Source organism: Calonectris borealis, chromosome 30 (assembly GCF_964195595.1).
Source record: "Calonectris borealis chromosome 30, bCalBor7.hap1.2, whole genome shotgun sequence".
Taxonomy (NCBI): domain Eukaryota; kingdom Metazoa; phylum Chordata; class Aves; order Procellariiformes; family Procellariidae; genus Calonectris; species Calonectris borealis.
Window position 1 is genome coordinate 2,769,395 of NC_134341.1, and position 24,310 is coordinate 2,793,704.

The 24,310-nt window shown below is 58.7% G+C and overlaps 2 protein-coding genes across 2 annotated transcripts; one reads left to right on the plus strand and one right to left on the minus strand.

Moving 5' to 3' along the window:
• Positions 1–2,946: 2,946 nt before the first annotated feature.
• LOC142073750 (uncharacterized) lies at positions 2,947–5,286 on the minus strand. Its single transcript, XM_075133896.1, has 2 exons — positions 4,791–5,286; positions 2,947–3,675 (listed from the first exon to the last, which is right to left on the minus strand). Exons 1-2 carry the CDS (start codon positions 5,283–5,285, stop codon positions 3,511–3,513), a joined length of 660 nt encoding a protein of 219 aa, XP_074989997.1. The 5' UTR covers position 5,286; the 3' UTR covers positions 2,947–3,510.
• A 2,819-nt stretch (positions 5,287–8,105) lies between these two features.
• Positions 8,106–21,696, plus strand: GALNT6 (polypeptide N-acetylgalactosaminyltransferase 6). Its single transcript, XM_075133870.1, has 11 exons — positions 8,106–8,346; positions 13,916–14,515; positions 15,361–15,533; positions 16,576–16,725; positions 16,806–17,040; positions 18,341–18,458; positions 18,594–18,794; positions 19,286–19,417; positions 20,187–20,288; positions 20,401–20,553; positions 20,710–21,696. Exons 2-11 carry the CDS (start codon positions 14,028–14,030, stop codon positions 20,821–20,823), a joined length of 1,866 nt encoding a protein of 621 aa, XP_074989971.1. The 5' UTR covers positions 8,106–8,346; positions 13,916–14,027; the 3' UTR covers positions 20,824–21,696.
• Positions 21,697–24,310: the final 2,614 nt, after the last annotated feature.

Here is a 24,310-nt window from a genome sequence, read left to right on the forward strand (position 1 = left end):
GGGGACTGGCAGCAAGGTTTGCCCCGCTGCAGCCATCGCCCCCTTAGCCCTTCCCACTAGCCCCAGTTGCCTGTTTTTCCCCAAGAAAGGCCTTTGGCAAAAAATCTTAAATGAAATGTAAAATCCCCTCCCAAAACCACCGGCCCAAGATCTTGCTGTCAGCTAAAACTCTTCAATACTTGAAAATTATTGAATTGCTTGAAAATGTACATTCTTTGCTCCATCTTCCAGTTTCAGCCTCCTTGAGCTCATGTCTAAATGCAATGGGATCAAGAAACATTTTTCTTCCATTAATGGGAGATGAAAATCAAGGGTCAGTTATTAATTAACAGAGCCATTAGTGATTTCCCATCCTTGCTGGTGGCACAGATGGGTTCCTGCTGCAGCTGGGGGGGGAGACGATCCCCCTTTCCCTTATTTCCGATGACAATTCCCGGAACGATCAAGAGACTGGGGACAACCGCAGTAGTCGGAGAGAGTTTTTCCTTCGAGAAATACTGTTCTTGCTGCAGAAAATTTAAATTTTTCATCACTATCCCATTAGAGGGATTAAATCTCCCCCTCCTGCCCCGTGGGATCCCCGTTTCTTTTGGCTCCTCTGAAAATGCGGCCCCAAAAGAGTCTGATGTTGGAGTCTGGGGGCATTCGTACACGGTTTGGTGCACAGAGCTCGTGCGCGTGCGCACACGCGTGTGCATGGGTGTGGGCACATCGCCAGGACACCCACACTCCCCCAAGCACCTGGGCAGCCCCTTCTCCCTCGCCATATCCCAGGCTCCTTAATTAGAAAACTCAACAACTGAACATTTTCCACCCAAATCTGGTTTTCAGCTGCATTTTTGCTGGCTTCGTTTGCACTCGGAGCGTTATTGCCGGCTCCAGCTTTTTCAAGCCTTGGTTTGAAAACAAGAGCCGAGGGAGGACGCACATATTTCTGTGTTTGCCCGACGCATGCACCCAGCAGCGAGAATTAAAGCAGGTTTAATCCAGTCTTGATTTTCCAATTTCTCCTTACGGGAAACTGCCCTCACCCAGCTCCTGCCTCTTCCAAAATGACACCCACTGGTGAGCCGAACCTGGGCAAAAACAATAACATGCCACCCACTCTCCGCAGTTGAGACAAGCACCCTATACTTAAGGTTATTTAGGAAGCAGAGGCACGTTCATGCCAATGGAAAGTGCTGGATTAAAAAAAGAAGCTCCTGTGTCATTGTGGACCATCTGGCTGGGAAGGGGGTGACTAATTGCGCCGTACAACGCGACATCTAAAAATATAACGAAGCACATTGAGAAAAGCCAAGCAGGGAAGTTAGTTTGTTGAACTTCAACTGCTCGACCATCCCGAGTCACCAGGGATGGAGCATCAAGCTGAGATTTCATCACTGGTGACCCCAAACACGGCCGGTGTGATTTTTCACATCGTTTTGGGCAATACGGTGCCTCACGCAGCGCAGCTGCCTCAGCACGGCCGCTCGTGGAAACCAGTGCTGCGCCACGGTTGCTTTGACTCTTGAGAAAAGCCATCTGCGCTTGCGATTTTTAAATTAAATTTACCGGACGTGCTCTCAAAGCAAGAAGAACCGGGCTGGTTTTCTTCCTTCCGGCAAATTCTGGATGGCTGTTACAATTTTATACCAAATAAATTTATGGTTTTTCTTGCTCCGGCTCGCTTTCTGATCTGATGCTTCCAGTAACTCAGCACACTGGGAAACTATATTTTTTTCCAGGCCCTATAGAAGAGCACAAAACACTATAAAATCATCCCACCACCTAATTAATTTGAGGAGCCACAGGAGGAAACCTGGAGCAGGAGATGCTAGTGGGAAAGTTGCACCATGGCAAAGAGAAAACCCACTTTGACCTCCAGTGAAATAAAAGCCCTGATTCTGCCCAGGGCAGAAAGCACCTCCAATATCCACAGGAATGGAGAAAGCAAGCTCAAAGCTGTGGCTCTAAAGAAAGAAGTTGTAGGATTTGTCTTGGAAAACGGTTCTCGGAGAAACGGCTTTGCCCCCTGCGAAGCCGGGTTAGCCAGGGAGCGCAGCGCTGTCCACCCAGCGCCCTGCCCCGTGCACGCCTTGTCTGAAAGGACAAGATCCTCAGGACACACAGATGTTTGTCATCAGCTCCGCCGCGCTCACAGCAAATTCATAAATGCAGCTCCGTTTCTGGGAAGAGACTTGCCTCGTGACTATTATCTGCACTGCTAAAGATGAGATGGCAATTAGTCCTGATCCGTGGAAGCAGAGGAGAATCTGACTATCGCTTTCAATGCAAGTTGACTCAAACACGGAACGCCAAATCCACTTCAGAACCAACTTGCAAAAACACAAAGGCCTGAGATGAGGTTTTTCCAAAAAAAAAAAAAAAAAAAAACCAAACAAAAGCCTGTTTGGGGATTTGGAGCTAATCTGTGCTTCGTGCCTCAGTTTCCCCAGCTCTGCAGGTGAATTCCTTTGCAAAACACATGGATAGCCACTGATGGAGAGTGCTATGTAACACTCAAACTACAGGTGCTGTGAATGAACGAATATAATCTTCATCCTAGTCGCATGGATGACACCCTCACATGCAATTACTTGCTCCTATTATTCAGGGCAAGATCAAAACCTTGCCTGGGGGCAAACCACAGCCCCTGAGGCTCACCCAGGTTCTGGTGAAGAACCAGCCGCAGGCCCAGAAGCTGCACCCTCTGCATCCCCCAGTCACACCCATCACCACCTCCCAGAGCCGCTCATTCAAAAGACGTTTTCCCCAAGAAATAGAAAGATGGGACAATAACACGCGCGTCGGTCACATCCCTGCGCTGGAGGAGCCCCTTTCTGCTCCGCCACTCTCTAAACACAGCGGGACCCGAGCTGGGAGAGCTGACCCCATGCCGATGGGTGCTGATAAGCCTCTTCCCACCTGTGGAGGGATCAATTAAACTCCCACAAGTCACTGAGCTGGAGCTGATGAGGTTTTAATAGGAGAGAAGAGCTCTCAGTTATGCCCTTCCCGGGAACACACTTGGAAGGTGCGATCTGGTCCCCATCATCGCGCCGCCGAGCCTCTCTCAAAACGCCAATTCAGGTTTAGTGACCCTAAAAACCTTGCGATTCTCCCACCCAACCTTCCAGGTCCTTGGAAAAAGCCAATGTGACTTTTCAAACATCCCCATCTATTTATGGAAAATTCATTTCCACTCAGTTAAAGGTGAATTTTGACAAATTTCCATTTCCCAGTGAGTTACAGCTCCCCTGCCCAGCCCCGCACACACGTCCGGACCCCAGGACAGAAGCTGCTTTGATATCCACAAAGCTCAACAAGCCAAAACACACCCAGAGCCCTCAACCGGCCCACCAAGCAGTGCCTCAGGGACCACGTTTGGGAGCACGCTGGATTACACACAAGAGGACTGCCACCTGAGCCGTCCCTCGTCAAAGCCAGCAGCAGGATCTCACGAAGGTCCAGAGCCCGTCACATCGGTCCAGCTGCAAATACGCGGATTTCCGATCGTGAGGACAAGTCCTACTTCATATGGGCTAAGACGTGCTTTAAATAGTCTGCTTGGCCCGCCACGTCCGATGGGAAAATCTCCTGGCAAATGTCACAAGCCTGAGCATCCTCGGAGGCGAGGACGGTGCCCTGCCGGAGCGTACCGTCCTCCAGCATCCAGCCCGGAGTCCAGGACGTCTGCGAGGAGCGAAGGGGAAAAGTGGTCAGTGGGAACAGCAGAGGCAGCCTTTTTTCAAGCCTCCAGCTGCATCCAGCCTCCATCCCGGGGTCTGCCACGCCAAAGCGCAGCCTCCAAAAGCAGACACCGTGTTTTTGTGCCCACAGAAAGGCTGGGCTAAGGGCTGCTCCCCCGTGCTGGAGTCTGGGGGAGCTCGAGTCCCCCCTCGCTCCATCATGCCAAAATCCACCAGAGAATCCCGTCTCCGTATGGCACCTGAGCATCCCCCATCGCCCATCGCTTATCCCTCAGCAGCTACAATCACTATCCAAGTCAGAACATGAGAAAAGTGCTTTTGTAGGAAGCAAACTGGAGCGCATTTGTAATTTCCTTTTTGTGCCATTATCATTTAAGTGCTGATAAGGCACATTAGTGCTTTACCAGACAGACAACGCTTCCACTTCTTTCTTTCTTCTCCTTCTTCTTAAAAAGAAACTAGCTTCTAAATATAGCCCAGGCTGAAAATCAATAGCTTTCCCCATGAATATGTAGCCACAGCAGCCGTGAAATAATTTTTAAGGGCCTCATCTGGGAGAAGGAATGAAAGGAAATGGGCTTGGCGTTATAGGGACCCTCACCAGTAAGTCCAGGGTTGGTGTCCCACCCGAAACACACGTCCTGAAGGTTCACCAGGAGGACTGAGGGGCCAGAGTTTAGGATGTCTTTAGAAATCATCCTTTTGGGGGCGTATAAATCAGAGAGAATAAAGGAAATATTTAAGAGCTCATTTAATTTGCAGATCCAAAGGAGGCCGATACAGTTTTTCCCCCCCGAGACTGAATCGACTGCTTCAACGCCTCAGAAAGGATCACGGGAGGGACTTCTCCCAAAGTGCATCAGGTGCTGCTTGGCAGCCAGATCCCAGGGGCTTTTATGAACCCAATTCCCCTGGAACCGGAGAATTGGGTGCCTAGAGACCTTTTCAGGACATAACCCTAAACCTCCATTTTGCCACAGCTTCCCACGTGTTACAGCGGGGCTGATGGAGAGGACGCTGAAGATTGACAGATGCCGTTACGCTAGGAAGAGCACACAAAAGTCACGGACAAAAATCCCCGTCAGCCTCACAATTTACCTTCACAGGTCCTCGGATCTCCACTGGGACTTTAGCCTCAGCAGGCAGAGCGCTTTCTCTGGGAGCATCTTCCCTCCGAAGGGCTTCTGGGGCTTCATAGAGGTCCAGAAGAGTCAGGAAGGAGTCCACGACAACCGGGTTTGGTGCTGCCAACTCCTGCGGGCTGCAGCAAGCTCTCACTTCTTCCTTGGGGGCTTTCACGGTAGGAAGCATCCTACAGGTTTTCAGCCACGCGTCTACATCCACCTTCTCGTTCCTCTCTGCCTTGTTGCTGCCAAAAGCTACGGCAAGAGCCGCTCCTCCAGTTCCGCCGCCGAAGACGCTGCCGTTCGCAGTGCTTGGTGGGTACCTGCCGTCGAAGCCGGGCAGCGTGCCGGCAGCGTGCGGCTGCGCCAGGGGATGAGCAGAGCCCTCCGGGTCGGAGGCGGCGGATGCCGGGGCCTCTGAGCATTTCTGGTGGCTGTCTGGTGGCCTTTCCCCTTCCTCCGTGACCATATCCTCCGTGCACTGGATCGGCAGCGACACGGGGATATCTTTGAAAGAAAGCAAGCCAGAGCGGTCATTCCTGGGACTTTAACGTTGTTTGTACTTTCCCTTCCCATTGCCTCGTTTTCCTTTTGCTCTTGCGAAACAACTGGGCACTACCTCCTCGCTGGCAAAGCTCGCCTGTCTCCATTGCTTGATTAAATACGAGGCTGGACCAGCGAAGAAAGGGCATCCGAGGACAGCCAGAGAGGGCTGAGAGTCAGAGGAGAATTAGCTACCTTAGGAGACGTTGAGACATCGCTGCGTCCCCAAAAGCCAGGCAGACGCAGTGACGGCTTTGGTTTAGGCGCTGTTTGGAGACATTTATTTGCGCGCCAGCCCCAGGAAGGACACACAGACGGCGGAGCTGCGGGGAAAGGAGGCGAGCACAGGGGTGGGGAGCACATGAGGCTGCTGGTTTCACAGCACATGGCAGCCGTTTGGCGGAGCCGATCCCTCCTGACCACAGAAAACACCCTTTAAGGTCAGGAACAACGTGCAAAACCCTGCGGGATTGATGTGACTGGTTGCAGGGGACAGACGAGTGGATGGACCACGGGCCGGGGGACCGGGAGGGAGATCTCTTGGAAAACCAGGAAGGCTGCTGGGGAGGGCGAGAATATCTCCCTGGGCAGTTTCCAGGCTGCGGAGGCTCCACCACCACCCCTGCTTCCCAAAACCGCTCTAGGCAATGGGTACCACCTGCCCCATGCTCTTTCCCCCTCTCCCAGGGGTGAGGGGTGTGAATAAGCAGCGGCACGCCTGCGGCGGTTTTACCGTGACTCGAAGCAGACACACGCACGCGTTACTCCGCGTTTGATGGAGAAGGCGAAGCCAAAAAGCCACGACAGCCAGCACGGGTTGCAGAGCGCATTTCTGCCTTAAACCCCCACTTTCCGCAGCAAACTTCTTGCCGGCGTCAGGACAAAGGTTCAAATTACACTTGTCAGCCCGGATCTGCGGTTTCAGTGCACCCTCCCCGGCCCCGCTGCTTACCGAGGACAGGTCCCTTCCTGGCGGTCAGCTTCTGGAGGAGCTTGCCCTGCTTGACGCACAGATCCCGCAGCCTGGCGACCTCCTCACAGAGCTGGAGGAATATTTCTTCCATCTCCATCGTGCCTGATCAGGAGAAAAGCGAGAGGAAATGTGTGTTATCCAAAGGCAGCGAGGAGCCGCCGAGGTTACCCCGAGCTGGTGGGACGGGGAGGACCAGGCTCAGTCGTGCTGCAGGATCCCTGTAGATCCCACGTGCTCACGCGCGCGGGACTGCAAAGAAAGCAGCGCTCCCAGTTCTCTTAAAATTTACACAGAAATAAAACTGAAAAGGGAAGTGATTCTGTCCGAGTCAGGGGATAACTGAATGGCCAAGCTGGGCTTTTCCACCTCTCAGCCCGCAGCTGTAACCAACCAAAAAGTCCCATTTATTGAAAATCTTCCTGGAAAAATTGCATTTCCCATTCACTTAGTACCAATGGATCTAATTTTTTTGTGCAGTGGTGTGAGAGCAAACAAACTGCCGACAACAAACCCAAATGGGGAAAATCCAAGTGTGGGGGCACAATTCCCCTTTCTTGAGATGCTCAGCCCCGAGCTGCCCCTTCTGCTCTCAAAAATACCCTGCAAATGAAAATCTAGCTCATACTCACACGGTATGTGTTAACCAAATATTGTTACTACGAAGAAAAACCTCTCTGCGTTGTGTTCAACACATTTCTCCTTGCTTTAACAGCTGTATTGTGGATTAGATTTTCCAGTTTTACCATATTGCACCAATTATTACCAGTCTGAAAGATAATAAATAAAACCAAAGCTCGGTACAAATCTGCAAGCCATCTGCAAAGTACGTTTTAATTTGAAAGATTCGTGTAATCTCGATTAGCATAAATATGCAAATCGGCTTTGCTTCCTGTCATATTTTCCAGGTTCACTGCTGCTCAGCGCTGCAAATTTAAGCTCCGGCTCTGTAATTAGGGGCTCAGCTGATCGGTTTGATGGAGCCTCCTCTGACGCTCGGGGCGATGTGGATTTCCCGGTAGGGGTGAAGGGCAGAAATCCTGACCGGCCCGAAGGAAACGCACCCGGCGCAAGGAAAACTGCAGACAAAATGGTAAGGTTCGCTTCCAGTGCAGGTATTTCTGCGCTTCTCACACCACAAACAAGCCGTGATGGTAACTGCATCGTATTTTCGGCTGTTTGGGTCCCACCGATTCTTAAAAACCAAGGACAAACATTTTGCACCCTCCAAAGCAGCTAACTCCATAGCTAACATATCAAATTAAAGATTAAGAGGATATATTTTGTCTGAGAGTTATATATAACTATGCCAATTAATAATTAAGAAGTGTGTGATTTGGAGCTGTCATTCCCAAGCAAGCCTGTATTGATTTTGTACGATCCCTGCTGGTTTTTTCAGTAGTTAACTGCTTCTTCATTTCCCCCAAATTACTTTTGTGACACTAGGAGGACGGTGCACCGGGAGATTTTAATCTCCTGCATAACCTGAAAAGCATTTCACAAATTGCAATTAAAGGAAGCAATCCGAGAACACAAAAATCCTGGGGAAATCAGATGCTCGGGGTTCGCCGAGCGACTCAGAGGGGCAGGACCTGCCTCCAGCCGTGTTCTCCCTTGGTGCCAGGGAACAGGGCTGGTTTAACGCAGTGAAAAGCCCGTCCCCACCCCGTCCCCCGCGACACAGCCCGGCGTGGACCCCGTGAAGCCAAAAAAGCTCCATTTTCCGCAGAAGCGCACTTACTCTGGTGGGGGGCCCTCCTTCCCCTGGCCGGGCGACCACGGCGCGACATCGGGCTCGGCAAGTGGCAGCTGAAAAAAGTTCAGTAGCAGCAGCAAACTTTGGGGTAGGGAATTTCCCCTTCAGTTTTTGTGCTAAGAGCGAAACCTCTGCAGAGCGGCGAGGCAGGAAACAAAGCGGCAGTGAATTACAGGCAGCCGCTGCGCAAACCCAGGGTTTAAATTTAGCTCTGAAAAGCACAGGAGACGATTATGAAGGCCAAGGGTGGCCTCATGGCGGGTGAGTGTTGGCTCTTCTCTGCGCCGCGCTGGGTGAGGCAGGTGCCTTTTCTGTGACTCAATTTCCCCCCACCTTTCTCTAGCGACTCGTTAGTGCTTTAACGTGGAGGCTGCTGGGTATTTGTGCGTCTGCGGTGCCCCGGAGCTCTTATCCCCTGTAAGGCAGCTAATATTCAAGCTAATATCCCAATAATCCAAATTAATACTCTCTCTGCCTCAGGTCAAATCCCCCAAATCCTCCGTACAGCCCAGGAGCCAAGGCAAAATCCTCAGCTGGGTGATTAAAACCCGCCCAGGGCTCATTCCTCCGGGATCCTGGAGAAGCCGCTGGGGTTTTCCCCTCAGCCCTCCTGCGCATCTCGACCGCAGCCTCTCCTGGGGTGCACGGGGGGTTGGGGGGCTGCTTGTGCCCTTCCTTGCAAGCACAGGAATCCCCTCCCGAAGGGCTCGTACCTGTCACATCATCCCTGAAGGGGCTTTGAGCGCCTCTTTCACACCACCAATATCTCACCTGGCTTTTCCGGGGAGTTTTTTTTGCTGTGACTATCGGCTGCTGATCCTCAGGCTGAAGCTTCATGAAGATACCACCATCTAGTGTTAAACACGGGTCTTGAGGACGTGGGAAACGGGGTGCTCGGAGCGGGGGGGCTCCCCGTTTGGGGCTGCCACCTCCCTTGCGTGCTGGGAGGGATCATGGCCCCGTCCCCAAGCGTGGGCTCGGGTGCCGGTGGAGAGCAGCAAGCTGGTGCAATCGGGAAGATGCAGACTAATAAGGGATGACACAGAGGGATGGGATTAATTAGCAAGTTCCCGCGTTGATAGTCTATTTATAACGACCGGTGTGGTTACAAAAAATTTTACCAGCGATTATTGCACCCTGGTAAAAATGATGGTAAACAAACTCCCAGCTGCGGTGAACCACTGCCCCAGGGCCAGGAAGCTCAGGAGGCTCCGCAGCACCCACGGAATAATTAATAAATAAGAAAATAACAACAAACATAGCACGAACTAAGGGGCAAGCGCGGGTAGGAAGGGCATTCGCACCTCCCTCCCGCCACCTGGCAGTCAGGCAGTATAGGACCTATAGCTCCTGGCAGCACCCCCAGTGCCAGGCCTTTACTGGTCCCCAGCACAGCTGGGGTCAGGCCCCTATGGCCTCTATAGGCCCCTGCGGCTCCCACCGCTCCCAGTGCCAGGCCCCTCTAGCCCCCATGGCCTCTATAGGCCCCTGCGGCTCCCACCCCTCCCAGTGCCAGGCCCTGTAGCCCCTATGGCCTCTATAGGCCCCTGCGGCTCCCACCCCTCCCAGTGCCAGGCCCTGTAGCCCCCATGGCCTCTATAGGCCCCTGCGGCTCCCACCGCTCCCAGTGCCAGGCCCCTCTAGCCCCTATGGCCTCTATAGGCCCCTGTGGCTCCCACCGCTCCCAGTGCCAGGCCCCTCTAGCCCCCATGGCATCTATAGGCCCCTGTGGCTCCCACCGCTCCCAGTGCCAGGCCCCTCTAGCCCCCATGGCCTCTATAGGCCCCTGCGGCTCCCGCCACTCCCAGTGCCAGGCCCCTCTAGCCCCCATGGCCTCTATAGGCCCCTGTGGCTCCCACCGCTCCCAGTGCCAGGCCCCTCTAGCCCCTATGGCCTCTATAGGCCCCTGTGGCTCCCACCGCTCCCAGTGCCAGGCCCCTCTAGCCCCCATGGCCTCTATAGGCCCCTGCGGCTCCCGCCACTCCCAGTGCCAGGCCCCTCTAGCCCCCATGGCCTCTATAGGCCCCTGCGGCTCCCGCCGCTCCCAGTGCCAGGCCCCTCTAGCCCCTATGGCCTCTATAGGCCCCTGCGGCTCCCACCGCTCCCAGTGCCAGGCCCCTCTAGCCCCCATGGCCTCTATAGGCCCCTGTGGCTCCCACCCCTCCCAGTGCCAGGCCCCTCTAGCCCCTATGGCCTCTATAGGCCCCTGTGGCTCCCACCCCTCCCAGTGCCAGGCCCTGTAGCCCCTATAGGCCCCTGTAGCTCCCACCCCTCCCAGTGCCAGGCCTTGTAGCCCCTATGTCCCCTATAGGTCCCTGAGGCTCCCAGCACCCCTAGCGACAGGCCCTTATGGCCTTTATAGGCCCCTGTGGGCTCCCAGCACCCTCAGTGCCAGGCCCTTGTGCCCCCTGTTGCCCCTGTAGACCCCTGTCTCCGCTGGTACCCCGGTGTCAGGCCCCTATGGCCCTATACGCCACCTAGGGTACCCCCCGTTCCAAACCCATGCGGCCCCTATGGACCCCTCTCCCCGCCGTTACCCCGGTGTCAGGCCGCCATCGCCCCGGGGAGCCCGGCGCGGGGCCGGCGGGCGGCGCTAGGACCGCGTCGCGGCTCGCCTGGCCGTCGGCGCTAGGACCGCGGCGGCGCCGCCCCGTGCACCTGTACCCCGGGGCGGCGGCAGGTGGCGGCGGTGGCCCCGCCCCGCCCGCGCGCCAGCCCCGCCCTGCCCCGCCGGGACGGCACCTGCGGCCTCGCGCCCGCCGCCGCCGAGGAGCCCGGTGAGGGGGGGGCGGGCGGGCGGGCGGGCAGGGGGCCCCGGCCGTGCCCCCCGGGGAAGGGACCGGTCCGGAGCCCCCCGGGAAGGGGTGGCCGGTACGCAGCCCCCCCCTCCCGGGGGAAAGGGGTCCGGGGGAAAGGGCCCTGGCGGGCGGGGGGGGGGTTCCGGTGCGGAGCCCCGCACCCTCCCGGGGAACGGGGGTCCGGGGGAATCGCGGTGCGGAGCCCCGCCTCGAAGAAGGGGTGTCCGGGGGGTCCCGGTGCGGAGCCTTCCCCCCCCGCCCCGGGGAACAGGGGTCCGGGGGGTCCCGGTGCGGAGCCTTCCCCCCCCGCCCCGGGGAACAGGAGTCCGGGGGGTCCCGGTGCGGAGCCCCTTCAGGGAAGGGGGGTCCGGGGGGTCCCGGTGCGGAGCCCCTTCAGGGAAGGGGGGTCCGGGGGGTCCCGGTGCGGAGCCCCGCCTGGGGGTGCCGATGCGGAGCCCCGTCGGGGAAGGAGCCAGGGGGCCCACGGACGGAGTCCCCCGGGGGAAGGGGAGCCGGGGGGTCTCGGTGTGGGGCTCCCCTCCGAGGGAAGTGCGGGCGGGAGGGGTCCCGGTGCGGACCCCCTCCCCGGGGAAAGGGGGGACCCGGGGGTCCCGGGACGGAGACCCCCCCTGGGGGAAGGGTCTGGGGTCCCGGAACGGAGCCCCCCCAGGGGAGGGGGGCCCGGATGGAGCCCCCCGGGGCGGTGCAGCGGGCGCCCGAGGCTGCATGGCTCCGTGCACCGCGGTGAACAGGATCCGGCCCGGATCCGGCCCCCTTTCACCCCACGGGACACCCCAGCACCCCCCCCCCCGCGGGGCAGAGCTGCCCCAGCCCGTCCCCGGGGGTCCCGGCCCCTCATCACCGGGAGCGGGTCCAGGACCCCGAGGGCTCATCCCAACCGGGGCGAGGCCAGCGGCTCGATGGCGGGAGCCCCGTGGGACCCCCCTTCGCACCACGCAGCACCCACCTTCCCCTCGCACCCCCCGGCATCACCGGTTCCTAAAACCGGCGCTGCGCCGCGATGCTCCGGCACCAGGAGCCGAATCTCGCCGGCAGCGCCAACCATTTTTTGGCACCGCCGGTAACAAACCCGGCTTTTCCCCCGTCCCAGCCGGCGGCGGGGTGCAGGGCGGTGCAGGATTGCACCCCGCTTCCCGCTGTTGGCTTTTTGCAATCCCGATCGCTTCCGACATCGCAATCGTGGCCGCCGGCTCGCTGCCACGTGGAGCGCGCGGCCACGTCGACCGCAGCCGCCCTGTTTGCTCGCAGCGGCGTGTTGATTTCTTTTCTTTTATTTATTTTCCCACTTTTTTTTTCCCCCCCATCTGCCGGGGGCAGCGTCTCTCGATTTCCATCTCTCCCTGCGATTCCTCCTTCCCGCGCCACGGAGAATGCTCCGGCTGCCACCAAATTCCCACCAAAACCCCTTTTCCCCTCTTCCAAACCCGATGGGCTCCGCTGGATAATTTTGACGTTGGTTTTCCTGGGTGCAGGGCGAGCCCCATCCCGACGTGGGATTTTTTGGGATGGGCTGGATGGGAAGGAGCAGCACCAACCCGTGAGTTTGCAGGGCTGGTAGCAGAGAGCGCAAGTGTGCCTGGGGCTGGCACCGCAGCTCGTTGGAAAATCCACCCCAGCGCTTTTTTGGGGGATTTTGCGGGTTTTTATTTTGCTTTTTGGCCCCTTTTTGGGAGGGGGCTGGGGAGGGGGGTTGGGGTTGGAGCCCCCTCGGGAGCTGCAGCGCCGCTGTCGTGCACAAACCTGTGCCCTCTCCCTGCGTGCCCGAGTGCCGCCCCGGGGTTTATTAGCGTCGCACAGCTAACGAGCGCACTTCGTTAACGTGGTCGCAACAACGTGGCAGGAAGGAGACTCTCGGAGAGATGTGGTGATAATGGAAACGGGGTTTTCCACCCCAAAAGGGGTTGCTCTTCGCCTCTCGCCTCCTTGCACCATACAACAGAAGCATCAGGACTCAGGGGCGCGAGTAGGGTGGGAGCATCTTTGCTCAGATCCAAGCAGAAATTGAGGTAGATTTTTTTTTTTTTCCTTAATTCTGCTTTTTTTTTACCCCCACCGTGGGGCCGGTGCCGCCCGGTCCCGCCACGACTCGCGGACGGGCGCCCTTGGCAGTGAAGCGTGGTCCAGCCGCCGGCTTTGATCCCCGCGGCGCTGAAAGCGGTGACCCCGGGGACCGCCTCGTCCCTCCTCCTTCACGAGCCGAAGCTTCCTCGCCCTTGAAGTTGCTGGCAGGTGCCCTTCTCCGCTCCGGGGCCGCACCATTTCCAAGGCAATAAAAAGAAAAGGAAAAAAGAAAGAAAGGAGGGGGGGGAACCCCGAAGTGGAGGAGGAGGAGATGCCGGTGAATGGCTCCCGCGGAGCTTGTCCATGCTCCGGCGGCAGCTGCTCACAAAGAGCAGCCGCGGGAGGTTTGCTCGTGGTGGGAAAGCTCGGCCGGTCGCGGTGTTTTCGCCAGGTCCCGGCGGAGGCTTTGCAGCCGGTGCTGAGCTCTCGGGCAGGGCACCGGACGCCGAATCTGCCGCTCTAATTCAGCCGAAACCAAAGCGCCGCGGGGTCTTGCACGTATTTTCCTTCCCAGCGACGCTGCAGGCAGGGAAAATACCCGGGGAAAGGCTCTTTCCGCGCGGCCAAAAATATTTCGGCAAATTTTGCGGCTTTATTTTAGCTTCGTTACGACGCTCCCGGCGTGCGCGGGGAGGTTGCAGGGGGGATGCTGCAGCAGCTGCCTCGGTCGCAGGAGACACCGCTGGGGATGTCCCGCACTCGTGGTGGCTGGATCCAGCGCATCTCGCAGCATTTTTTGAACCTCGCTTTTGCCTGCTGCTTTATTTTTAGCATGGATTTACGGGCTACGGGGTCCACGGGGGGAGTGGATTTTACAGGTCTCGCTTGCCCCCTTGCAGGGAGTGAACTTTATATTAATATATAATTAATATTGTATTAATATCAAGGGGATGCACCCGAAGTGCCTCCAGTCTGTGAATTAACCTGCGGGTGTTTCTCCTTCTCCCCAGGTTAGTGGAGCAGAGCAGACCACCATGAAGCACCCCAAGACCCCACGTCCCTAAACGCCCATCGTCGCAGGGAGGACCCTCTAGAACCACACGGGGGGAAAAAAAAAAAAAAATGAGGCTCTTCCGGAGACGTTACAGCCCCTTGAAGGTGGCTTTGGTGGGCGCCGTCTTCGTCATCTTCCTCTTCATCCTGCAGAAGGATGCGGGGAACAAGGACCAGCGCGAGGAACCCTGGTTGAAGAACATCGTCCAGGGGAAGGACCAAGTCCTCGACCTGATGCTGGGGGCGGTCAACAACATCCGAGACTCGATGCCGAAGCTGCAGATCGGAGCTCCGGTTCGGCAGGAGGAACCGCCGCCCGGCGCTCGCTCCTGCCTGCCCGGCGTCTACACGGCGGCAGAGCTTCGACCGCTGATGGAGAGACCCCCCCAAGACCCCGCCAGCCCCGGAGCCGACGGTAAAGCCTTCAAGAAGGATCGATGGACGCCGGAGGAGACGAAAGAGAAGGAGCGAGGTTACGAGAAGCATTGCTTCAACGCCTTCGCCAGCGACCGCATCTCCCTGCAGCGAGCGCTGGGACCCGACAGCCGCCCGCCGGAGTAAGAACCCTCGCCCAGAGCCGTGCGGGAGGGGGCGAGTTTAAGGGGAAAGAAAAGCGGATGGGGAACGGGATGGCACCGAGCGTTGGCAGGGGATCGAACAGAGGGAGGGCTGTAAAAATATATATAGGGGTTTTTTTTTTCCCCCCCCGTCCTAATTTTTGTCCTCTTGGAGTTGTTTTTTAACAGCGATGGGCAAAAGCCAGCGGCGACTCTTTGTGTCTCCGTGTACCTGCTCCTGGCCGGGTGGCTCCGACATCTCCCCCCCCTTTCCCTCCCTTCCCTCTTTTATTTCAGTCGGCTCCAGTAATCGGACTTTTTCTTTTCTTAGCCGAGTGGAACAGCCTCAGACCCCGCTGGGCTGGGGGGGGCGAAGGAAGCAGCATAAACTCGAGAGATTTCCTCGCCTGCCCTCCGGCCGTGGGCTGCCGGATTAAAGCGTGGCCCCCCCCCCAACCCCTGCCTGCTCGGGGCGGGGGGGTGGGCTGGGGAAGGCATGGGGGGATTTTGGCGGGGGAAAAAAAGGCTTGAATAGGAGTAGAAACCCAGCCCTGGCGTGGAAACCAGCCCCCCCCCCCACGCTGGCAGGCGATTATCTGTGCTTAGCAGGTGTAGCGGTGACAATGGGGGGGACACCGGGGGCTGGGCGGGCGGCAGGAATGTGATTCACTCGACCGGCAGCGGGGGGAGAGGTAGAAATCAATTGAAATCAAAGCGGCGACGAGCCGAGAGCCGCCGGGGCCGGGAGCCGCTCTCCTGCCGTGGGGTTTGGGGGGGACGAGGGGTGTTTCGTCTCTGTCGTGCCCCCCCCGTCTTGCTTAGACCTTTGCTTTTCTCTCTCGGAGGTGCATCGACCAGAAATTCAAGCGGTGCCCCCCCCTGCCCACCACCAGCGTCGTCATCGTCTTCCATAACGAAGCTTGGTCGACGCTGCTGCGGACGGTGTACAGCGTCCTGCACACCTCCCCGGCCCTCCTGCTGAAGGAGGTCATCTTGGTGGACGACGCCAGCACGGATGGTGGGTGGGAGTCCCGTCGGGATGCGGGAGTCCCGTCGGGATGCGGGAGTCCCGTCGGGACGCGGGAGCTGTGGTGAAATGCAGAGGGATGCAGGGGGATGCCAAGCCTCTTTCCACCCCCGGGAGCAGCAGTTCTGAGCCACTCGGAGGAGAAGCGGCTCATGCCGAGTCTCCGAGCAGCCCAGGATGCATCCGACAGTTCTTCCACGTTGTTTCACGTCCGCCCGGGAGCGCCGTCAGGGTTTTTCCCTTCTCCAGCACTGCTGTTAATCCAGCCCTGGAGAAAAACCAGGCGCTCCTCCCGCATCCTGCAAATACCTCATCCGCCAGCCGGCTTGCCCGCCAGGCTGCAATCCTTGTTAGCTACACCCAGAGCAAATTAACGACGTGGTTCAGCGTCAGGGCGCTGGAGAGGAGCGGACTTTGCCCTCGCCCCAAAGATAATGCTCCCTTTCCGCCCACGGCGTCTGCACGGGCTCCCAAGGAGCGGAAACCTCGGGGCGGTGCAGGGCTTGGTTCCCGCTGCGCTGGGGACGCAGGTCGGATGCTCGTGAGACTTGGGGTCCCTTCCCAGGACGGGTCTCTGGACACCCCAGCTCTTGCTTGGCCCTTCCCAGCTCTTGCCTTGGCTGCATCTGCCAAGGAAGGAGAGAACCCCCAATTTCCCTGGGTGACACCTCGTCCCCTGTCCCTTTCCTCGGTGACAGCTCGTCCGCCCGGTGACACTTTAGCTGCAGGGCACGAGACCTTCTCACCCCGTCGTTCCTCGAATCCCTCTCCGGTGGAGGATTAGACGGGGCGGGTGGCCGGCTCCTTTGCAAGACCTGGTTTCTTTAGCCAAAAAAACCCTCTTGGATTTTGGGAGCAAGGAGGCTCCGTGTCTCCCTGAGCCCGCGGCCGGATCCGAAGCCGGGTGCGGGGTCTGAGCGGGAGCCCCTGCGGGGGCGGGGGTGGGGTGGGGCAGCAGGCTGGGCTGGTGGGGCGCGGGAACCGGCCTCTCCCCTCTCCGACGGAGCCGGTTGCTCCTTTTCCCCTTCCCCAGACTACCTGAAGGACGAGCTGGATCGCTACGTGGAGCAGCTCCAGATCGTGCGAGTCGTGCGGCAGGAGGAGAGGAAAGGGCTGATCACGGCGCGGCTGCTGGGGGCCAGCGTGGCCAGCGGGGAGGTCCTGACCTTCCTGGATGCCCACTGTGAGTACCCACCACCTCCCGAGGGTCCCAGGGGCGTCAAGTTGTCTCCACTCGGTGGCCAACCCTTCCCTGCGTCCCAGGCGAGTGTTTTCACGGCTGGCTGGAGCCCCTCTTGTCCCGCATCGCCGAAGAGCCCACGGCCGTCGTAAGCCCCGACATCGCCACCATCGATCTCAACACCTTCGAGTTCTCCAAGCCTGTCCAGAACGGCAAACAGCACAGCCGGGGCAACTTCGACTGGAGCCTGACTTTCGGCTGGGAGGTCATTCCGCCCCGGGAGAGGCAGCGGAGGAAGGATGAGACCTTCCCCATCAAGTAAGCCCATCACAGCGGGGGATTTTGAGCCGCTTCGGAGCTGGTGTGATGGTAGCAAAGGTTGGATGAGCCCTGGGAACGCCGTGTCCGGACCCAAAGGCTGCAAAATGAACCGGCTGAGCGTGCGTGGCTGCTGCGGGGTGCTTAGGGAGGCACGGCCAGGGGTGGCAAAGAGCTGGGTGCCCTGTGCTGGGAAACTGCCCCTTCCTCCAGTCGTTTTTGCTCCTTTTTCCAACGAATTGGGGTTTTCCCTGTTGGTTTTGGTGCCTCTGGGCGGGAGATGCTGCCCCTTCCCAGCAGAGCTTCCCTTGTGGGATGCTTGGCTTGAGGGATCTCAGGTGGCTTGTGCCCAGGAGAGGATGCTCGGGCATGGGCTGAGGTTTGGCGAACGTGGAGCCATAAAGGACCTTTTGCAAAAACACCTTTGAATTGCCTCCAGCCATCTCTCCGCTCCTGCAAAGCCTCTCGTTAAGGGTCTTGTATCTTCTCGCTCTTGGATACCCAGCTACCTGGGCACAGGGTGGGCACCCGCGCTGGCACAGCACCAACAATGTCACCTGCGGATCAGACTGTGCGCCAAAACCCCTATTTTTACCCCCTTATTTTCAGGCAGAGAAACCCTGAAGGAGTTTTCCTGCTGCGCTTCTCCGTCGGTGCCCCACGATAAGCCGGGTGCTCCCACCGGGAGATACCGGACACCCTGCCTGGCCCCGTCCGCATCCCGTGCCCTGGCCGGCGGCAGGGCTGGCTTTGTGCAGAGGTCACCCGGGAGACGTCCCCGTCCCAATAAAGGTCCCTTTTACGGCGAGCCGGTAGTTTGGCTCGCGGCAGCATCTCATCTCCGCTCGGCAGGAACGCAGCAGCTCAGCGAATCCTTTTTTTATTTATTTTTCCCGAATAAAAGCAAGTTTCTGTTCCAGCCTCTTCTAAAGATCAGATGGAAAAGATTAGAGAAGCCGGAGAAGTGAATGGGGCTGAGCTCTAATCTCCCCCCCTTTTTTTTTTGGCGATAGGTTTTTGGTAACAATATCCCCCTTTTGCTTTGCGTTGAGAGCCGGCAGCGAGGCCCCTCGGTGTCACGCTGCCACCGCCGCCTCCATCCCCTCCTGGCAGCTGGATCTGGCCCCTCCACCGAAGCCACCACATCTGGGGCACAGCTGGATGGGGCAGGGAGATGGGGGGGACACAGCTGCAAAGGGCTCGCACCCGCCGTGAGGGCCATGATGTCCCCATAACTCAGACTTCTGCTGCTCTATTTTTATTTTAACCCTATTTTGCCCGCCTTCTCCCTCCCCCGTAGGTCCCCGACCTTCGCCGGTGGCCTCTTTGCCATCTCCAGGTCCTACTTCGAGCACATCGGCTCCTACGACGATCAGATGGAGATCTGGGGGGGCGAGAACGTGGAAATGTCCTTCAGGGTAAGGATGGGTCGGTGCCATCTTCAAAGGGCATCTTCAGGGATGCTCCTGGGGGGGGGTTGGACCTTGGGATGCTCCTCGGGGGTACGGGGGGGGGTTGGACCCCCCCACGCCTCAGGCGTTGCCTCCCCGTAGGTCTGGCAGTGTGGGGGTCAAGTCGAGATCATCCCGTGCTCCGTGGTGGGTCACGTCTTCCGCTCCAAGAGCCCCCACACCTTCCCCAAGGGCACCCAGGTCATCTCCAGGAACCAGGTCCGCCTGGCCGAGGTCTGGATGGACGACTACAAGGAGATCTTCTACAGGAGGAACCAGCAAGCCGCTCAGATGGCCAGAGAGGTACCGGGCACGCCAGGGCTTCTGGCTCTCCCAGGGGGGCCTGATCCTGCTGGGAGCTCAAGCCTGAGCAGAGGGAGGAGGTGGGCTCAGCCTGGAGGTGGGAAAGCAAATGCAGGTGGAAAGATGTGGCCAAAAAGCTGGTTTTTATTTTTTCTATTTGGCCATAATGGTAGAAAAACATCCATTTTTCTTTTTACATTTTTTTATATATATATATTTTTTTTTTTTTTACAACACCAAAACGTTGGGCTGTGATGCCAAAATGTCCCAGCCCTCTCGGTGAGCGGCCAGAGCCTGAGGGTACCTGTCAGGGACCGGGGATGTCTTGCGAGACCCCACCACCGGTCTCGGTCCTGGGCACGCCGTGACGGCCGATGGCAAAGCCGGGAGGACCCCTCAGCTCTGAGCCCTGGCTCGGGAGGGGTTTTTTTGTCTTTTTCCTTGCTGGCTTCGCAGGTTAGTTTAATTTTCTCACGTGACTTTGTCGATAGAAGACGTATGGTGACATTACAGAGCGGCGCAAGCTGAGGGAGCAGCTCCACTGCAAGAACTTCACCTGGTACCTCCAGACCATCTACCCAGAGATGTTCGTTCCCGACCTGACTCCAACTTTTTACGGAGCGGTAAGTCCGGGGGGTGGCCGGAGCATCCCGCTGGGCTCAGTCCTCGGCTAGAAATAGCCACGGCAGTGAAGTCCCCAAAAGGTTGGGTTTGGGGGTTTTGCATTTAAACCAGCGTGCTGGAGGTTTTTGGTGCGGCCGCGTCTGTCACCGCGTCTGTCGCCGGCTGGCAGGGCCGGTTCGGGCTCTGGCTGACGGCGAAAGAGCTGGAATCCGGCAGAGCTGGTTTGGGACGAGTTACGGGGTGGGGGGGACCCGCGGGGACGTGGCGTTGGGTTAAATCGGGCGAAAGAGCTGAAAGCTGCTACGAGCACCGTGCCGGCATCGACACGCAGAGGGCGGACTTGAAAAACCGAGTTGGGGACGGGCAGGACGCGGAGCGCCGGCTCCATCCCTGAGGATGGAGTTGCCGAAAAACGCCCCTTTCCTCCGAGCCGGGTGTTGGGGTCTGAGCCGGGGCGATGCGAAAGCAGCCGTTGGATGCGGCGAGGGCCGGGCGCTGGCTCCTCTCCGGGTTTTAATTCACCTTCGTTTCCTGAAACCTCGTCCCGGGCGGCTCTCACCTTTGACTCGGTGGGACGGAGGCGTTGGCGCAGGCATTCCTCGCCTCCTGGAACGGACAAGGGACCCGGACACGGCACCCAGCACCGGGATCCTGTTTGTACAGCGATAATTAAGTGCCCCGCAAAGCCCAAAGCCGCGGCGGGTCCCTACCCCGGGATCTCGGAGCCCAGCTCACCCCCTGCCCCTTCCCTTCCCCCCCGCCCCGCAGATAAAAAACGAGGGCACCAAGAGCTGCCTGGACGTCGGTGAGAACAACCACGGTGGGAAACCGCTCATCATGTACCCCTGCCACGGGATGGGGGGCAACCAGGTGGGCACCCATCCACCCCCCGGCGTTTCCCCCTCCTGCAGACCCCCTCTTTTTCCCTTGGGGGTTACTTTTTTAAGCGTGACGTCCCCTTTCTCCGGTTCTTGCCCCCCAGTATTTTGAGTACACGAACCAGCGGGAGCTGCGGCACAACATCGGGAAGGAGCTCTGCCTGCGGGCAGGCTCGGGCTCGGCCGAGCTGGGTGACTGCCAGTACCGAGGGAAGCCCGGCCGGGTGCCAGGCAGCGAGGAGTGGGACCTGGCGCAGGTGAGGAGATGCGTCTCCATCCTGAGAGTCACCCAAGGGGACGGTGGCATCGTCCCCCCCCCATGACGATGCTTCCCTGCCACTTCCCCTCGGTCGCGTCCTTTCTTCATCCCGCCGGCATCGCTGAGCTGATGCCGTCTTTATTTTTTTTGGCAGGACCGACTGATTAAAAACCCGGCCTCCGGTACGTGCTTGACGGCACGAGGGAAGCACCCGGCGATGGTTCCCTGCGACCCAGCGGACCCCCACCAGCTCTGGGCCTTCACCTAGGCGGGGAGCAGAGTGCCCCGAGCCCCTGGCCGTCCCCGACCGCGCTCAGGAAACCAGAATCCAAAAAAAACTTCCCTTTTTTTTTTTTTTTTATTTAAGAAGCGAAAGCCTTAAATATGCTGCATTTCACTGTTGCCTTGAACTCAGTCCCGTGCCTTTGGAGCGGGGAAGCCCGGGGAGCCGAGCTCGGCCAGCAGCACCCCACGGAGCCCAAAACCCGGCGGCTGCAGAGGTGCCTGAGGATGCTCGTCGGTACCCGGCTGCTGCTCATCCTTCCCCTCCCCGGCGCCCGCCAGAGACTCTTAAATTCGTACCGTAAAAACACGGCCGTGCCGCCCCGCACGTGAAAGCCGGGTGGGAAATTCCTTCCGGCGAGGAGGAGGACGGTGACCGGCCGCGCAGCTTCGTCCCGCGGGAGGGGGGGTTGTGGTCCCTTGGGGGATCCCCCCCCCCACTGGATCTGGCCCTCGCCCGCCGCGGCACGGCAAGCGTGGGAGAAGTTGGGCTGTCTGCCTTAGATACCAGGCTTGATTGGGGGGGGGGGGGAAGTTAGATTATTTTTTTTATTATTATTATATGATGATGATTCCTGGGTGCGATTCTGCTCGTCCTCGTGCTGATCTGGAGGAGGGGTTTTTGCCCGTTCGGCGCAGCTCGAATGCACCGTGGCATCCTCCCGGAGAGGCTCTCGACAGCGCCCAGGCGCAAGATCTCCTCCTTCCCCTGGTTTTCTTCAAGCCCCACTGCTGTAGCTGCCACCTTCGTCGCCATTTCATTTACGGGGTGGGGGGGGAACCCCTCCTGGAAGTGGCGTGGGGGTGGGAGGACCTGTCTTTGGATACACGACCTCAAATAAAGAGATGATTTATTTTACGGACGTCCCCTCTCTGTCTTCCTCTGAGCTCCCCCCCCCTCCTCTGATTTAAATTCCCTCCCTCTTCTTGCCCTGGAAACTCCCTTTTGCAGCCCAAAAGGGGGTTTAAAGCCACTTTTGCAATGGGTCACGTTTGGGGTGGTTCGAATTTGTCCCTGTGCCAGGGCAGAGGCTTCGCTGCCGTCCCTCGCTGTTCCCTTCTGTGCTGATAAAACAAATAAGTGATTATTTGGAGATCGTTTTACCCATGAAATCTTGTGTTTTCCTTAGAGATAAGAGCAGAAATGCAGCAGGTGCTTTTTTTTCTTTCCTTATGGTTTTTTTTTTTTAACTGGGTGAACCGCTATCACGAAAGCTGTTTTCCAGCCGCTGCTCCATCAGTGGAGCGAAAACCTCGACGCCGCAGGTTCACCCCCCAGAACGGCCTCGATTTCTTTTAAAAGGGGAAGAAAAAAAAAAAGCTGTTTTGGCTAGAAATCAGGTTTTTATTACGAGCCATGTTGGCGTTCCATTTAACCTCAAAACGGAGATCCCCGCTCCGGTGCTGGCTGTCCTGGGTGGGGTGGGTTTTTTGGAGGGGGTGAAGGTCTTGCCCTGCGTTTGCCTCGATTTCCCCATCCCGGGGGCGACGCGGGCACCGTTCATGTGTTGGATAAAACTCCCGGAGGCATCCCGGGGACCAGCGTGACGCGAGAGCCGCAGCTGAGGCGTCCACGGGGCTGGAGACCGGGAGAAACTCATGACAGCGTTGCCCGAGATGCGCAGAAGAGGAAGGTGCAAGAGCAGGGCATCGTCTCCCGGGGATGCCGACGGAGACTTGGAGCACCCAGGGGTTTTCGGGGCCGTGCGTGTTTTGGAAGAGGGACCGATAGGGCCGTGTCACCCCGTTTTCTTCCCATCCCTCCTTCTCCGTCCCCTTTAAAGCCGCCAGCAGCGCGGCCCCCGCCGCAGACGAAGCACCACCGTGGTCCAGGGTGATGCTGCAGCTCCTGCTCCTCGCTGCCCCCCCCCTCCATCGGCCTCGTTAGCAGGTGACGACTCCCCGGTTGCCATTCACCGCCCCCCCCATCCTCTCTCCTGCAGGACCTCCGAGCAGGACCTCCACGGGGTGCCACGGTGGTCGCTGGGACCGAGGCGCTCGCCCTGGCCCTCCCAGGTGGGTCCTTCCCAGGGCCAGGCAGCGAACCCCGTGGGGGTCTCATCCCCCTGGGACCATGCAGTGAGACCCCCCCGATGTCTCCCAGCCCCCCCTCCCCAGATCTCCCTCCAGTATTGCTCCAGTGGCAGCTGGTGTCACGCCTGCGGAGGGTCCCTCAGCCCGAGAAACTGGGTGATGGCGGCAGCCCAGGGTGTGGATCAGCGAGCGGGCATGGGCACCCTACCTTCCTCTCGCGGAAAAGCTGTTTTCCACCAAAAACCTCTCCAAGGAGAAATTTTGGCTGCCTCAACCCAGCCTTTGAGGTCTTCGCTGGTCCTCCCTTAAGGGGTTACATGGACCAGCTCTGGGAGCACCTTCTGCTGGCGCTGATCCTTTCCATACCAGCTCACGGTTAAAATAATAATAATTTATGGCCCGATCCGGTGTTTTTTCACCTTCCCGGCAGTAATCTGAGCTTCCGCCTCGTGGCCGGTGATCAGAACCTCAACGCAAACGATGGCAGCGAGCGGGTTTTCAGCGCGAGCAAGATCATCACCCACCCCCACCGGATCCATCCCTGTCGCCTGGGGTAACGCACATGGGGAGGGGGATTTTGGGGGGGGGGGTGCAGCATCACTGGGAATGGGGGGGGGGGTGTCCTTGCAACATCCTCTCCCTCCTCTCGCCAGCTACGACATCGCCCCGATCCGCCTGTCCCGCTACGTGCAGCTGGTGGCCCTGCCCCGGGAGGGGTCCGTCCTGCCCACAACTGCCCCCGCTACGGCACGGGTTGGGGTCTCCCCCACGGTCAGCGCCGACGGGGTCGCCCCGGCCCTAAATCACCCAAAAACCATGGGAAACGTGGGGAGCCGAGGGATATTTTGAAGCCCTTTGAGGTCCCAGGAGGCATCACACAGGGCTTCGCTCCAGGCATGGAGACGCCCAATGTTGGGTGGGGTGGTGCCAAGGTCTGGGGGGGATTTTGTGCAGGAAAAGGGGTCGGTGGCGGCTACGGGCTCTGTTTTGGTGAGGGGGGGAGGTTGCTGAGTCTCGCAGGTTTTTGCCAGCGCGACGTTAACCGTCGGTTGTCTGCAGCCAACGGGCAGCTCTCCAGCGTCCTGCTGCAGGCGGACCTGCCCGTGGTGGACCACCAGATCTGCTCCAGCTCCTCTACTGGGGCTCCACCATCGAGACCACCGTGGTCTGCGCCGGCGGTGACAGCGTACGCTCCGGCTGCCAGCTATGACCCCGGCATCCCGCTTCCCCCCCTGGCACCCCGCCACCACCACCCCTGTTCCTCCCATCTCAGGTGGGTTCCTCGGTCCGGCAGGGCGATTCGGGCGGTCCCCTGCGCCGCGCGGTGAACGGGCAGTACCAGGTCCACGGCGTCACCAGCTTTGTCTCCCATCTGGGCTGCAACGTCGAACGCAAACCCACCGTCTTCACCCGCGTCCCTGCCTACATCTCCTCGACGG

Coding starts and splice junctions, on each gene's coding strand:
- LOC142073750 (XM_075133896.1), bottom strand. CDS start 5,285: ATGGTCACGGAGGAAGGGGAAAGGCCACCAGACAGCCACCAGAAATGC. Junction 3,676..4,790: donor AGATCCGAGGACCTGTGAAG/GTAAATTGTGAG, acceptor CGCTCCTCGCAG/ACGTCCTGGACTCCGGGCTG.
- GALNT6 (XM_075133870.1), top strand. CDS start 14,028: ATGAGGCTCTTCCGGAGACGTTACAGCCCCTTGAAGGTGGCTTTGGTG. Junction 18,459..18,593: donor ACGTGGAAATGTCCTTCAGG/GTAAGGATGGGT, acceptor GCCTCCCCGTAG/GTCTGGCAGTGTGGGGGTCA. Junction 19,418..20,186: donor CTCCAACTTTTTACGGAGCG/GTAAGTCCGGGG, acceptor CCCGCCCCGCAG/ATAAAAAACGAGGGCACCAA.